Source organism: Carassius auratus, chromosome 37, assembly GCF_003368295.1.
Source record: "Carassius auratus strain Wakin chromosome 37, ASM336829v1, whole genome shotgun sequence".
In the NCBI taxonomy this organism is placed as follows: domain Eukaryota; kingdom Metazoa; phylum Chordata; class Actinopteri; order Cypriniformes; family Cyprinidae; genus Carassius; species Carassius auratus.
Genome location: NC_039279.1, coordinates 8,352,091 through 8,366,081, shown reverse-complemented (window position 1 = coordinate 8,366,081; position 13,991 = coordinate 8,352,091). Strand labels below are relative to the sequence as shown.

General features: G+C 36.8%; 2 protein-coding genes across 3 annotated transcripts; one reads left to right on the top strand and one right to left on the bottom strand.

Moving 5' to 3' along the window:
• Positions 1 to 3,456: 3,456 nt before the first annotated feature.
• Positions 3,457 to 5,271, bottom strand: LOC113056079 (39S ribosomal protein L27, mitochondrial). The gene is made up of 4 exons (XM_026222564.1): positions 5,162 to 5,271; positions 4,641 to 4,766; positions 4,481 to 4,554; positions 3,457 to 3,831 (listed from the first exon to the last, which is right to left on the bottom strand). Exons 1-4 carry the CDS (start codon positions 5,226 to 5,228, stop codon positions 3,625 to 3,627), a joined length of 474 nt encoding a protein of 157 aa, XP_026078349.1. The 5' UTR covers positions 5,229 to 5,271; the 3' UTR covers positions 3,457 to 3,624.
• eme1 (essential meiotic structure-specific endonuclease 1) lies at positions 5,208 to 12,447 on the top strand. 2 transcript variants are annotated; one of them, XM_026222562.1, is made up of 9 exons: positions 5,208 to 5,286; positions 5,879 to 6,597; positions 6,763 to 6,890; positions 8,196 to 8,285; positions 9,791 to 9,915; positions 10,180 to 10,327; positions 10,436 to 10,551; positions 10,651 to 10,840; positions 11,023 to 12,447. In XM_026222562.1, exons 2-9 carry the CDS (start codon positions 5,895 to 5,897, stop codon positions 11,197 to 11,199), a joined length of 1,677 nt encoding a protein of 558 aa, XP_026078347.1. In that variant the 5' UTR covers positions 5,208 to 5,286; positions 5,879 to 5,894; the 3' UTR covers positions 11,200 to 12,447. The 2 variants fall into 2 exon arrangements, with proteins under 2 accessions (XP_026078347.1, XP_026078348.1); XM_026222563.1 differs by lacking the exon at positions 5,208 to 5,286 and adding an exon at positions 5,304 to 5,673.
• Positions 12,448 to 13,991: the final 1,544 nt, after the last annotated feature.

Genomic DNA, 13,991 nt, shown 5'->3' with positions numbered 1-13,991 from the left:
TCCAATTCAAATGTAGAGAAAATAAGAGTGAGGAAATGCAGAAATAAGGAAAGATTGAGCTCTTCTCAGAAGACGCACCAGCTGTTGCTAGGCAACAGAGTAGATAGAGCAGGGGTTGCCAGTCATTCTTTTCAGAGCAAAGCAGACAGACGTAACAAGGATTCCTTGGCTGAATACTGGGTTGTAGCTTTCAGGGGTGAACAATGGGACAGCATCTAATAGTTTTCAGCAAAAAGGCCAATGAGAATCAGATTGGATTCCAGTGACCTTTCTCCAAACCTTACTGGATCTAGATTTTATATTGAGAATTGCAAACTGTATGATTCTTGGTCTTGTCGTTGCAAACTTCTTTTGACTATCTAAGATGGTTTGTAAAATATTGTAGGGGCCAAACATTATTTCCCACTGACTTTAGTTGAAGACATTATTTTCATTTTTGGTAGAATTATGCCTTTAACTATAACTAATTTTCTATGACGTCTTGCATTAGATGCTGGCTATAGCTCTTTTAGCATGACCGTTGACTCATTTGGAAGGAACTGTGCATTACAGGTGGATGTGTAGAAAAAATACCAGAGGGCTCTGTGGTGATAAATAAAATTCCATGGTGATGAATCTTTGTCCTGGTAAGCATGACAATTTAAAGAGGGTATATTGTTGTGCAAATATTTCATTAACAACTTCAAACTGTTGTGATGGAAATGGTTTATGTAATGGCCTCAGAAGGAGTCAAAAAAGGGAGTTCAATATACAGTATGAATGTTCAGAAAATGCAGACTGAGGATGCTCAGATCATTTTTTCTATGAATATATCTATACTATCTACTGTAAAAAATGACTGTGATTTTAACGGTAAAAAACTGTGAAAATGCTACAGTACAAACCTGTTTACTGGTTAACGGTAATTTCCTGTAAACTTTACAGGGAAAAAACGTAAACTTACGTTCCCAGAATTCTCTGCGTTGCATTTCAAATTTTGTTTGAATTTGATGTTTTTTCTTTGAAATAACTATGTTTCTTATTAATTTTTTCTCATCTGTTATGTTTATTAGGTTTGTATGTTAAATAAAATGTTGTTAAATTAATGTTTATTGCATATTTCAGTTTAATGAGTCTCACCATGATGGTGTTTAGTGTTTGTGTGAATGACACTGTGCACCATCTATATATATTATTATTTAAAAGCTGCTTGTGATGGGCTTTGTTTCACCAAGTGACTCTCTTATCACCACCTGCTTTTGGTGGTTACCAGTGTAATACAAAAGTACAAAACAGATTTTAGTGCTTCAATAAGTTCGTATATTAATAATATATCAGTTAAATTATGGTATTAAACTGTAAATATAAAGTAAAACCGTTAAACCTACAACAGTGTAACTATTTTTTACGGTATAAAACCGTTAAACCAAAAACGGTTTTACCGTATTTTTTACGGTATAATTCTGGCAACCACAGCTGCCGGTTTTTTTACCGTATATTTTACGGAATATTTTTAACAGTGTATGTCTCTCTATATCTATACTTACCTAAAAAAGTGCTTAAAACAGTATACCCAGTGAAGACTTGAGTGATATTGATTTTTACTCATATTCAAGGCAAAAATGTACATGTATCTTTCTGTTCAGGGAGTCTTTCTTGGTTGTTGTGACTAGTGGGCTCCCGGCTGTGAATAAACTTTTTTCTGCAAAAGAGCAGCTTGGGGGTTGTGTCTGGTATATGTTGCGCAGATGATGAATAGAAGTACTGAAGATTCTGCGCTCAGAGGATAACAGCAGAGACAGTGATAGTTTTGGATGATTATAGACCCGCTCTCGGGGTAAGGGTCTAATACTCTGAGTTAGTACTGATCCTGTGTTGGACCAGTGTGCACCTGAGAAGAGCAGTGAAAGATGCTAAAGACCTGGTGCTCGTGTGTGGCTTGAGGTAGTGATAGAAGCTTATTGATGGGACACTGTCATGATACTTCAGGAAGGGAAGTATTGGATTGTAGTAAATTGGAACTGTAGTATTGGATTATGTTATTGACAGCTGGAGTTGTGCATGGTAGAGAAGTCATCTTAGTTTTGGATTAAGATGTATTCGTATTGAGAATTTCCACAACACTGTTTAGATTCAAGTTAAATGGAACCATGTTTTCTTCCTACAAATTCTGTATTGATGTCATTAGATAAAGATTCAGTGATGTAAACTTTTTATTTGTAAATCAATTTTTTTAATTATTCATTATGTGTGTGATTATACTGTTCATACTAAATTTAGCTCTGACATGATATTTGCATTTTGCTTCTCCTGAAATATAGTGTGGCATGCTGTTGTTCAGGGCTGAATAACAATTATCTGCCAGATATATTATTACACTGAGCATTACTCAGAATCTCTAATTACTTTCTAAATCAATTTCCCACCCTTTCTTCATTAGCATTCAATCTCATCACCTATTTATTCTTCAATGTGCATAAAAGAGTTCCCAAACAATGAAGGTTCCTTGAACATTATGTAAATCTGCATCATAAAAAGTTGAAGCTAACTTGAAGTTTATGAAGAGGCACCTGCTTGAGTGGCTGTCCTTGGAAAGTTTCAGCATTCTCCCTATTTAATCCTCTCATACTAAAGGTGAAAGAGTAGAGTTATGTGGTGCAACAACTCATTTGGCACTGTTTCTTACCCAGTACTGGTAAAAATCCTTCTTATTTCTCCTTGGCTTCATCCAACCTAAGGATACTCTCAAGCTTCACTTCCCCTAATCCTGCTAATGCACATGAACAACACCCTGAGCCCCAAAGGGAAATGCTATAAAGATAGTCCTTGTCTGTTTTACAGAGAGAGACGCTAAAGCTGTTCTGAATTTTAGTTAACATGAATTGATGAAATCAATGAAGGAGATTAAAACACCTCAGCAAAAGGACAATGTTTGCAGTGTTTAATGCTCCATGAAAAGTAGATCTTAAAACCTGCAAGCACTTTTAACTTTATATTGATCTGCTGAAAGACTGAGCCATCCTCTGTCTTTAGAATGAACTTGAATGCGAAACATACTTTATTTGAAAAATCTTGTTCTAAATGTGAACAATTAATCATTGCATATATTAATAAGTAAAAATCTTTATTGTCTATATTTTATCAAGCTGTAATAGTTTCCTTACTTTTAAAGTCCTCCCTTCCAACCATCTCCTCCTGTATGTATTTAATGTCCAATTTTCATGATTCAATTTATGGATAAAGTCCTTTACCATGTTTCTCTTTCATTTCTAATTATCTTGCTTCCCATAGAAATGTTAATTATGAAAGTAAAATTTAACACCGTTTCCAGAAGTTTTCCACAAATGCTGATTTTAGAAATCATATTGTAAAAAAATTAAAATAATAATAAAAAATATCTACGTTGCATTATAGATTATTTTGTTTTTAATTATGTAGTGTATTTTAATGTACTGAATAGAATAAAGTCACACAAGGTTAGGTTAACACGTTTATTAGAATACAACTTGACTGTACAAATAAAAAGAAATTAAATATTTTACTGCTGAATTTTTAGAAACATTTCAAAGGAGACAATCAAAATATCCCAGGGTGGATTACCAGTCCAAAGAATCCAGATTCAGCTGAAGTTGAAGAAAGTCTTTTTCATACCGTGTGCACTAGTTTAAATGTATTCTCCTGTTTTGTAGGAATGACATTGATAAAGGTCTTATACAGAACAGCACCCTTGGGAAGTTTTGGGATCACATCCCTGGCTTCGGCACTACGTGGTAGAGGAATGTACACCTCCTTGGTGAATCTGACAATACCATCCTCTAGGGCATAAAGTGTTTTGTTGGTTCCAATTCCGACCTGAGAAGACAGACAATGGAAGATTGATTTCCAGTGAGTTAAATGTTATCCATTTAAAGTTTTAAATAATTGTAATGTTATATGAAGAGATTGAGAACAATGCATTATCATTTAAAATTAATGAAAAAACTAAAAAGATTTAATCCAATAAAATTAAGATTTCCATGTTACATTCAAAAGTGTTACACTGATAAATATAATTTGTAATGAACAACACACACACATATACATACATATATATATATATATATATATATATATATATATATATATATATATACACATTCATTTTTTTTTCATTAGAAAAATGCTAAAGTTTTATTAGAATATTAAGAAAATGTTAAGAAAAAAAGTGTGTGTGTGTGTGTATACCGACTTATATTACAAACTGTGCTTTGTTCTGTCATTGTATGCTTGTGAAATCAGATCAGCTTACATATTTATTTCATTTCAGCAAACATTTAAAAAGGGAAACAATTTTGGGTCAAAGTAATTGATAAATAAAAATGTGATACTGTACAAAAATATCTAAGCATTTTAGTGAGCAGAAATTGTAATTAATAAATGATATACAATAATAACATAAAACACATGATAACTTGCCCCAGCCAGGGACAGCTATAGCTATATTTGATTCCAAACATCTTACATGAGCTCCAGGCTGCCAGCGCATAAGACCCTTGCGTTGTGTTGCAAGGATGTTGCCTGCATGTACAAAGTTCCCTTAAAAGTAGGAAAGACAACGTAAATTAATCAAGGACTAGCCACAGTTACAGAATTTTTTCTCATATGAGATCAAGTCAAAGTACCATCTTGTTTTTTATAACCATATCTACGGCCAGCACTCTTCCCTCCTAGGTTTTTGCTGCTTCCTCCTGATTTCTTTGAAGCAAATCTCGTCAGTACAACTGTGGGTGTTTGACTGAACAGAATACCTGCAAAAGACCAGAGGAACACAGAAATCATTGCCTGCCTGCCTGCAACATAGTAGTGTTAGATGATGTTGAAGCTTTCCTTCACGTCATAGTTTGATATAATTGTTTGCTGGACACTAAATTAACATGATCCTTAACGACCTGCATTAACATTTACAATATGTAAGCCAAAGCAGCTCATCACAGTTTAAATACTGTTGATACTGCTGTCAACATCGAACACATGCTCACTGTGCTGTCAGGGAATGGTGGCTTAACACGCTAGTACCGACTAACAGTCATTACAAAACACTGAAAGGTCTCAATTGAATAATATCAGCAGCTATTATTCACACCTGACTTGCACTGTACATTATTACAATCCGAAAAAGTCATAAAACGGTCATTTTGCTTACAGGTTCTGGATTGCAGGATCAAGGACGCGAGCGCCGCCATTTTGAATGACGTGGGTGTGACGCACATCGCGTGCGCGGAACTCCTGTGATTCTTCAGAACCCGCGAACTACAAAATTGAACTGGCGTGAGTATAAAGAAAAATATGTGTTTAATGAATGTTCCATATGTACAGCTACAATAGAAGATTTGAGAGGATGCTGAGTTGCATGAACATTTGCTTCTTGATATTTAATGTGGTCTGCTGTCGTGAGCTGGAAACTTATGCTCGTTTTTGTTTTTCCTTGTGTGTGTGTGTGCAACGTTAAATGTAAACAGTTGTATAATAGAGTCTCACGCGACGGTGCTAGTTTTGGTTGTGAATTTGGTTTGGTTCGTTTTCCGAATTCATGTGATTTACATAAGCTGCTTAGCTTTCTACATATCAGATTATATTTTGTTGAAACTTTGAGAATGAAGTATGGTAGTGTTGAAAACGTCAGCTAGAACAATGCCACTACTTGCTAATAAAATAGTAAGTATTGACTTCGACTTGAAAGAACCAGTAATATATAATATGACTTCTTAAATAAAAACGTGTTGCTAAAAATAAAATGGATTTTACATATATAACGTTATATAACATTTTTTCTGGAGGAAATAAATATCACCAGGGCATCAGAAAATCTGTATTGTTGAGCCCTGCATGTTAAATAGTTTTAATCTGAACTTTCCTTCAGACCGCAGATCTTCAGCATGACCTGCATCAGTAGACCTGGATTCCTCCTAAGTGACAGTGACTCCAGTGATTCAGAGCAGCTGCCTGTGTTTGATTTCTCACAGTCAAAATCCAGACAGCCCAACCTGGTGGTTTTAGACAGTTCAGACTCAGAAATGGCTCCTGTTTCTGATCCAGTTTCTTCTTTGGAAGTCCAAGCCTCCGCTGGAGCTGCTAGAAGTGACGTGTTGATGGTCAGTAGTGACAGTGAAGAAGAGGAGGCCATGATTCCCTTAGCTGTAAGACTGAAACAGAAACAGCTTGGGCTGGGTACAGCAACTATCAGTGCAGAGGAGACCCGGGCTTCTAATGTGGTTTCCAATGGATGCTCACGCCTCTTAGCTGTTCCAGCACATCATATCAACCCTGAGGCCCAGCCGGTTGAACGTAACAAGATCTGTAGCAATATAACAAGGCAGTGCATCTCAAACAACAATGCACCATACCTCACAAAAGAACCTCCACCTGAAGCAGAAAATGGCGCTTACCTGGCCAAACGCAAGAAAACCCCAGCAGAAGTTGAGGCTGCCAGACAGGAAGCCCTGAGGAAAAGAGCAATGCAAAAGCATCAGCAGGAGGAGAAGGAGAGATTGAGGATGGAGAAGAAAGCTCTGGCTGATGCTGTGAAGATCCTAAGGCCAGAGGAGTGCATCAAACACATGGTAGTGACGGTCGATCCAGGTAGGTGGCAGTGTGTGCCTGCAGTGCTCATCATTGCTGTCACAGTTGCTTTCTGTGCTCTGTGTGCTTTGATACTTTTCCCGAGTTGCTAAAAAGGATTGGCATGCGGTATTAAGCTGCATTTGCTGAATGGATTAGTATTGATTAGTTGCCTCTCCCCCATAGGCCTACTGCAGCTGGAAGGTGGCGGCGCTCTCCTGACTTCTCTGCATGCTATGGGCTGCAGTTGTGCCATAGAGAAGCAGTCTCTTCCTTGTAGTGTCACCTGGGCCAGACGCTCACCTTGCCCTCAGGCATGACAGCACTCTACACATACAAATGCACCAAAGGAAACATGTTAGCCATATTACTTGTCATTTGCTTTGAGATGTAGATGGTAAATAAATAAATTATTAATTAAATAAATTACTTATTTTCATATTAAGGCTGACATTAAACTTGAAATTGTGTGTGATATATGAATATATTAATGAAATATTCTAAAATAAATATTGGTATTGTAAATAATAAAACACTATGAACTAATATTTGTCAATAAATGCTTTTTAATTAAGGTATCAAAACATAATATAGTGTACAGTACGAAAAAAAAGTGAAAGTGATGTGACTTACAGCCAAGTATAATGACCCATACTTGGAATTTGCATTTAAATATCTGCATATCTGCTTTTAACCCATCTAAAGTGCACACACACACATAGCAGTGAACACACACCGTGAACACACAACTGGAGCAGTGGACAGCCATTTATGCTGCGACGTCCGGGGAGCAGTTGATAGTTCAATGCCTTGCTCAAGGGCACCTCAGATGTGGTATTGAAGGTGGAGAGAGTGCTGTACATTCACTCCCTCACTTACAATTTCTGCCAGCCCGAGACTCGGACTCGCAACCTTTGGTTTATAACTCTGAATCTCTAACCCATTAGGCTACAACTTCATTCTATTCATTATAGGATTTTCTAAAGATTACATTTAACAGTGCTATTATTAATGTTTTAGAGTGAGGTTACATGATGGCAAAGGTAACCTACCAGTAAATGTAACAATAGGGGCAATGAGGATGAACAATGTAGTATGTTAATTTTCGTTTGGATGATGTAATTGCTAGAATAATATTGTCGTTCGGCAATATGTCACCTAAGCAGTTCCTGTTGACTGTCACGAATGTAGATGCTGAATATATATATTTATATATACAGCATATATACTTAGGTCTGTAGATAAAGTAGACCCTTAAATATATGTGTGATGTCTAATATCTGGGTAGATGTAAAAAAAAACATCTAAACCAGTGGTTCTCAACCAGAAGGCCGGGACCCAATAGGGTCTTAAAATTTAAATGTAGTTTTAGTAACACACTATAATCTTAATTAATATGATAAAAAAAATAAAATAAATGTACCGCAATCGGGACATATTTTTGTGTTCATCTTTTTTATTTCAAGAGACGTGACAGAGGTTTTTTATTAGCTTAGATAGGAGATATTTAGAATATTGTCTTGGACAAAGTGGGGTCTTGTAGTCAAAAAGTTTGAGAACCTCTAATCTTAATCTTTTTGCATATATTTTTATAGTTCTTTTAAATGTTTTATTTGCAGACTGGTGAGATGATGTCCATTCCAGACTCAAATACTGTAATCCAAGTTCCTGTGGATGACTTTGTAACCATGATTAATAACTACTGCAAGGTAGGCACATTGCTCCTTATTTAGCAATCTAACGTAGAAACGAGTGCAGAAACTTTTTATGAAACATTTGTATGGTGCCAATCTGATCGTATGAATGACCGCTCGTTGATAAATATGGCGGCTGAAAACAATTGTCATTTGAATATAATGCCCCTAAAAACACCCCGGTTTAGAAGCCTCACCCCTAGAGTTTATTACATGGATAAACAAAATCCATCCAAAAAGAGGAAGTAATTTCAAATAAATAGTAAAATAATAATAATAATAATAATAATAATAAAAAAAAAAAAAAATATATATATATATATATATATATATATATATAGAGAGAGAGAGAGAGAGAGAGAGAGAGATAAAATACTATATAACATAAGAACATATTTTCCTGTCTAAGAGCTGTCTGAATCACTGCGTCAATAACAATTTTTTTTTGAGTGTTTTTCACAATATTGGGAAGAGAATGAAAGGGGTTATCATTAGGCTAATACCTGTAAACAGAGGTTATACTGTCATCAGAAATGTTTGTTTGGGCACTGCATGCTGATTTTACAGCAGACCTTTTAAAATAAACAGTGTAACTTTTGTTTGGTTGACTGCATTTTAGTTTGCTGATGAATGGCTGAGAACTAATTTAGTTTGTCTGTGCGTGAGGCACCTTTGCGATCAGATGGATTTAATCAAATAAATATATAAAAAAGAAATACAATGCACAAATTAAAAAAAAATAGCGTAATCTTGTTGCACAGTTGTTGTTTTTTCCTTTTGTTAATCAATTAATTATATTATAGTCTATTATATATGTTGTTGTGATCCTATTTACTTTCATAGAAGTGTTTCAGGTGATGCAACGATTGAATCCTCATGGTCTGCTATTCGAAAAAAAAAAAAAACATTCAAATTCTAATCTTACTGGTTAACGATTGGCTAATGTGCTTCGTTTGATGGTCACGAAAATAAAAATGCTGTCATTCTACAATTCTCCTCCATATTTACTATGCTGCACTAAAATTCAGGTAACTCGAAAACTTTCATACATGAGCTGAGATCAGACGTGAGTTTGATCATAACCACCGCTCATGTCCATATTGAAAGAAATACCAAGTTTTGCATTGGAATGACTGTACACCGACGTCGTATGTTCGTTTCATAAATGAAGCCCATTATGTTCTGGTATGGTATAATTTCCGATTGGACCATTATAATTACATAATTGACCCATAATCAGACAATTGTTTGATGTGCCCTTTTTGCATGATGTGGCAACTAAAAATTTAATTGAAAAAGGCAACAGCAAAACTAGCAGTTATGACCTTTCCAAGAAGAGTCAGAGCAATTAAGAGTAATGAATATAATTACAGGATTTCCTCTCAATTATGTAAAAAATAATAATCTGTAAAATATGTTGTTGCTTGATCTTTGAAAAATACCTGTCTTCAGAATTTTGACAGCTTTGGGATTTCTATCCTGATTAGGCTCTGTGTGGGTTTTTTTTGTTTCTAATATAGCGGCAATGCAACGGTGTGTTGATGGAAAGCGGCATATCTCTGACCACTTGGATCCAAGGACTTATGAGCAGGAACCCAGGCAGAACCCTTAGTCTGGTTGTGATTGACATAGACAAGTACTTCAGGTGACTGACCGTCAGACATAGTTTTATTTAATGAGGATTTCATCTAAATGCTTTGACACAAATACAAGCGTTACACTTCTATAATAAATAGTTAATGCTGAATTTTTTTCAGTTTTTATACCGAATGATTTATCAGCATGAATATTATTTTTTGAACAGTAATCATAAAACAAATATTTGCATTAGCACATGTATGTTATGATATATTTTGAATGACAATTGAGTTTAAAATTGCTTAATTTTGCATCTAATGTTCTTATGCAGATCCCAGAATTCAAAATGTCAGAAGAAATACCGTGAGGCGGTGCTTGGTGAGGAAAAGAATGTAGGACTTCAGGGAGCGCAGAAAAAGAGAAGAAAGAAAGATGATATCAATCAGCTTCCTGAGGTCTCGCGAGTGCAGGTGGAGGAGGTAAGCTGAACCACCTCACTGGCACTGCAGTCCATATAGAAATTCATGGCCATATTTGAGGTCCTCTGCTTCAACTCAGTTTTTTTCTCCCACTCACCTGTCCATCAGGCTTTGGTAGACCTGCAACTGCAAACTGGGGTGCAGGTTCGCTTCCTCTCTACCTGGAAAGACTTCACTGATTATATAACCATGTCAACCAAAGCAGTAGCCGAGGCACCGTTCAAGTGAGTGGGAAGCCAGTTTCCTTATTTATCACCCTCCACCCAGCTGCATCTTTAGCTACAGTGGATTATTTTTTACTTGTGTATGTTTACTTTTCCCAGACGGGAGCGAGAGAAGACGGGTTTCACATTTTGTTTGGAGAGTGAGTGGGCAGGGGGTCAGAAGGTGGACCGCACAGGGAACGGCCTTCTGCAAGTTTGGAAGAGGCAAATACAGCAGTTGAACCGCGTCAGCCCTGATATGGCCAGTGCCATACTCAGTGCCTACCCTTCTCCTCGGCTTCTTACTCAGGTTTAATCTGTTTTCAATTACCGGAGTGTGTAACAGCTAATACAAATTTAATTTGCCGACACATTATCGGCAGACAAATGAACTAATGGCATATACTGATCTTTTGTAAATCATTTTATGTATGACATTTAATGTTTTCTGGTGCGAGATCTTATGTTTGAATGTATCTCTGTTACTTGTAGGCATATGCACGGTGCAAATCGGAACATGAAAAAGTTGGTCTGCTGGCAGACATTCTCATTCGTCGTGGAGAGGGCGTGACATCTACAACCCGCAGAGTTGGTCCAGAGCTTTCCAAACGGCTGTTTCTTTTGATGATGTCATGTGATGCTCATCAGCCCCTTGATTCTGCTGTATAGGTTCTTTTGTATCCTTGTACACATGAGGAAAAATGTCAAAAGCTATCGATATTTATCACAGTTCAGATATTTGATAAACTTCAAGCCTGAATTTGCCAGATTTTCAAAAAAGTTATATTTCTCAGTTTTTACTATAAATTGTTGCTATTAAATGATTCTCAAAGTACCTAAAAAACATTTTACTTTACCTCCATCGGAATTAGTTTTTCTCAAATTACCCCATTGCAAACCTTTATGTACCTCTTTATACTAAAGGGGGAACCTTGAAAGTTTCTTCGAGCTTTTTGTTCTCTTCTTCCCAGTGGCAAATAACCTTGGACGGAAGCCGAAATGCAGTAAATGATCAGAAATGCTACACAAGCACAGTATTTCTTGGACATGTTTAAGACCAATAGGTCATACCCAAGCTGAATCATTTAGAATTCATTCCCTTTATGTTATTTTTACATATATTACCAGCACTAGAGAGGACACTATTAATTACAAAAGCTTTTGGCTTTTTTCCTGTTAAAGGCACTATTGCACTCCTTTCGGTAACCAAAATGGCCCCTTGAGTCACTGTCTAAGGACCATAGAGACTCATGGCTCATTTCCAGCACACTAGACAATGGCACCTGACCAAGGAGTGTGGTGTTGCCGGAAACGAGCGGTGGGGTAACGAGCCGTTAAATGTGCTTAAGAGATGAGCTGCATGCTTCATCCCTGTCCCTGAAGGCAGTATTTCCTCTACAGTTTAAGGGATGGCATAACAAACTATGGCTAGTAGGTGTGTACTTGTGCCGAAGGGAATTATATGAGCAGAAGTACTGCAGCTTGAAAAGGGATCACCTTGGAGTGATTGTTTAGCTGAATAGTATGAAATCCAATTTCCGTGTACTCTGAATGCAGACTATAATAGCTTTTATGACCTAGAGTCTGCAGTGCTACTGCTAACGTCTTCAGTGGCTTGTGAATGGTTGAATGAGACTTTAATTTCCAAAAAGCTGTTGTAGAATATCATGACTTGCAAAGTACAATGTAACTCATCTAACCTAAATGTTTAGGAGGAGGAATTGTTTCTCTCTAATAGTGTTTCATTTGCATCATAATACAAATATCCGTGGAAGTGTAAAGGGTCTGTTTATGTGTCTGCAATGTGCATATATGAGTCATGACTACTCCAAATGATAGATTGCACCTTGGAAAGAATTTCTGTTCAGCAGAGGAGCAATTTCTCATTTCTGGTGCACGCAGGATTTTTCCTGCTTCTTGTTGGAGATTAATAAGGATTGGGAGTGGCGGTAGGTCAACGTCGGCCACCTTCACTCACAGTCAATAGAGTGGGAAGCAAAGCAGGGCTGTTAGTCACTGTCCTTCTCTAGATATTCTCAACTCAGCTCATCTCTTGGAAAAATGCGCTGCCTTATCAGCCGCCACACAAGATGGAGTGCTACAGGCTGCGCTGCTTATGGTTCTGTGAGTATGTTTTGTTCCAGTTCCAGTTTGGTATTCTTGGCAGAGTGGGTGCACTTCCAATATCTTGGGTTGTGCCACAGTAATGCCACCTGTAGTGTGTTGTCAGTGGCATAATAATCATACATTTCCTCAGGCAAGTGAAATGGCAACAAGACAAAAGTCTCTGATATTATCCTTCAATTGCATTCTCTTGTGTTTTGCCTTGGCGCTCGGTGAATCACGATCCACTCTGAGCCACTTGTTAAAATGACAAGAGAGAATGTCAAAGACTACAACAATCTATTTCAGAGCATGAGTAGGCCGGTCACTGTGGTATTGGTTTCTTTGCCACCAGCGTTCAATCAATGTTTTCTGCTTCTCTTTAAAAGTTAATTATATGGCTCTCTTTCTGCCTTTCTGTTCATTTGCAAATCAGACTCAAGCGATTCAAATGTTCAGATCCTGCTCGTCTGGAACAAGAGATGCAAAACCCTTAAGAAAACTTTGGCTGCCAGAGCTAGAGGATTTTCAACTACAGAGGGAAAGCATTGCTGATTTTGTTTTCTACCTTGCCCTCTCCTACTACCCTTTTTTTAGACTGCACAGATGTACAGAATTTTCCTCTCTTATAGTGGATTTTTAGTGTTTTTTTGTTCCAGTTGGTTAGGTGAATTTTTGATTTCCACATGAGGGCAGAATTGTTTCACACTGACTGTACACTGACTAGACCAATGTGTCCACACTGGTGTTGCTGTTCTCAGCTTGATTTTGTATTGAACACCACATTGTGATCCAACACAGTAGCAAGATTCTTAAAATTGAACAAAGGCATTAATGTTGCCATGAACTGCATAGATCGAACAATATACGAAATTGTTATTGTGACAGGCTTGTCTATATGGTTTGAGTGTCTGATGTCTCTTGAATTTTAATGGCATCTTTCTCTTGGCAGCCAGTAATGCACTGCACAAGTTTATGTTCCCTGGCTGCAAGTGGTATTTAGTCCGGATTGTTTGATTGATCTGATTTTTTAGTTGTCACATGAAGGTAAACAAATAAAATACTTCAGTCTTTTAAAAAATGTGTTTTATGTTGTGTTACATTCCCAATTAGTTTCTAGGTGCAAAAGGGAAATAACATTTTAATGTGAAGGTTAGCAGAGGCATAAAAAAAAAAAGGTTTGAACCATTATCAGTCCCAGCACTCAGTACACAATAAGATAAAAATAAATGTATTTATAATAAAAAAATACAACATACACATTGCCAAAGGAACCCCAAACAAACAATTTAAACATAAAAACTAGCATTACTTCAGGAGCAGGTAAAGCCAAAATAACAAACAAAAGGGCACTACCT

Excerpts from the sequence above, each read along its gene's own strand:
- LOC113056079 (XM_026222564.1), bottom strand. The coding sequence starts at position 5,228 with ATGTGCGTCACACCCACGTCATTCAAAATGGCGGCGCTCGCGTCCTTG. Across the intron at positions 4,767-5,161 it reads GATCCTGCAATCCAGAACCT|GTATTCTGTTCAGTCAAACA; the intron begins GTAAGCAAAATG and ends GGTCTTTTGCAG. Across the intron at positions 4,555-4,640 it reads TGGTTATAAAAAACAAGATG|GGAACTTTGTACATGCAGGC; the intron begins GTACTTTGACTT and ends CCTACTTTTAAG.
- eme1 (XM_026222562.1), top strand. The coding sequence starts at position 5,895 with ATGACCTGCATCAGTAGACCTGGATTCCTCCTAAGTGACAGTGACTCC. Across the intron at positions 10,328-10,435 it reads CGCGAGTGCAGGTGGAGGAG|GCTTTGGTAGACCTGCAACT; the intron begins GTAAGCTGAACC and ends CCTGTCCATCAG. Across the intron at positions 10,552-10,650 it reads GTAGCCGAGGCACCGTTCAA|ACGGGAGCGAGAGAAGACGG; the intron begins GTGAGTGGGAAG and ends TACTTTTCCCAG.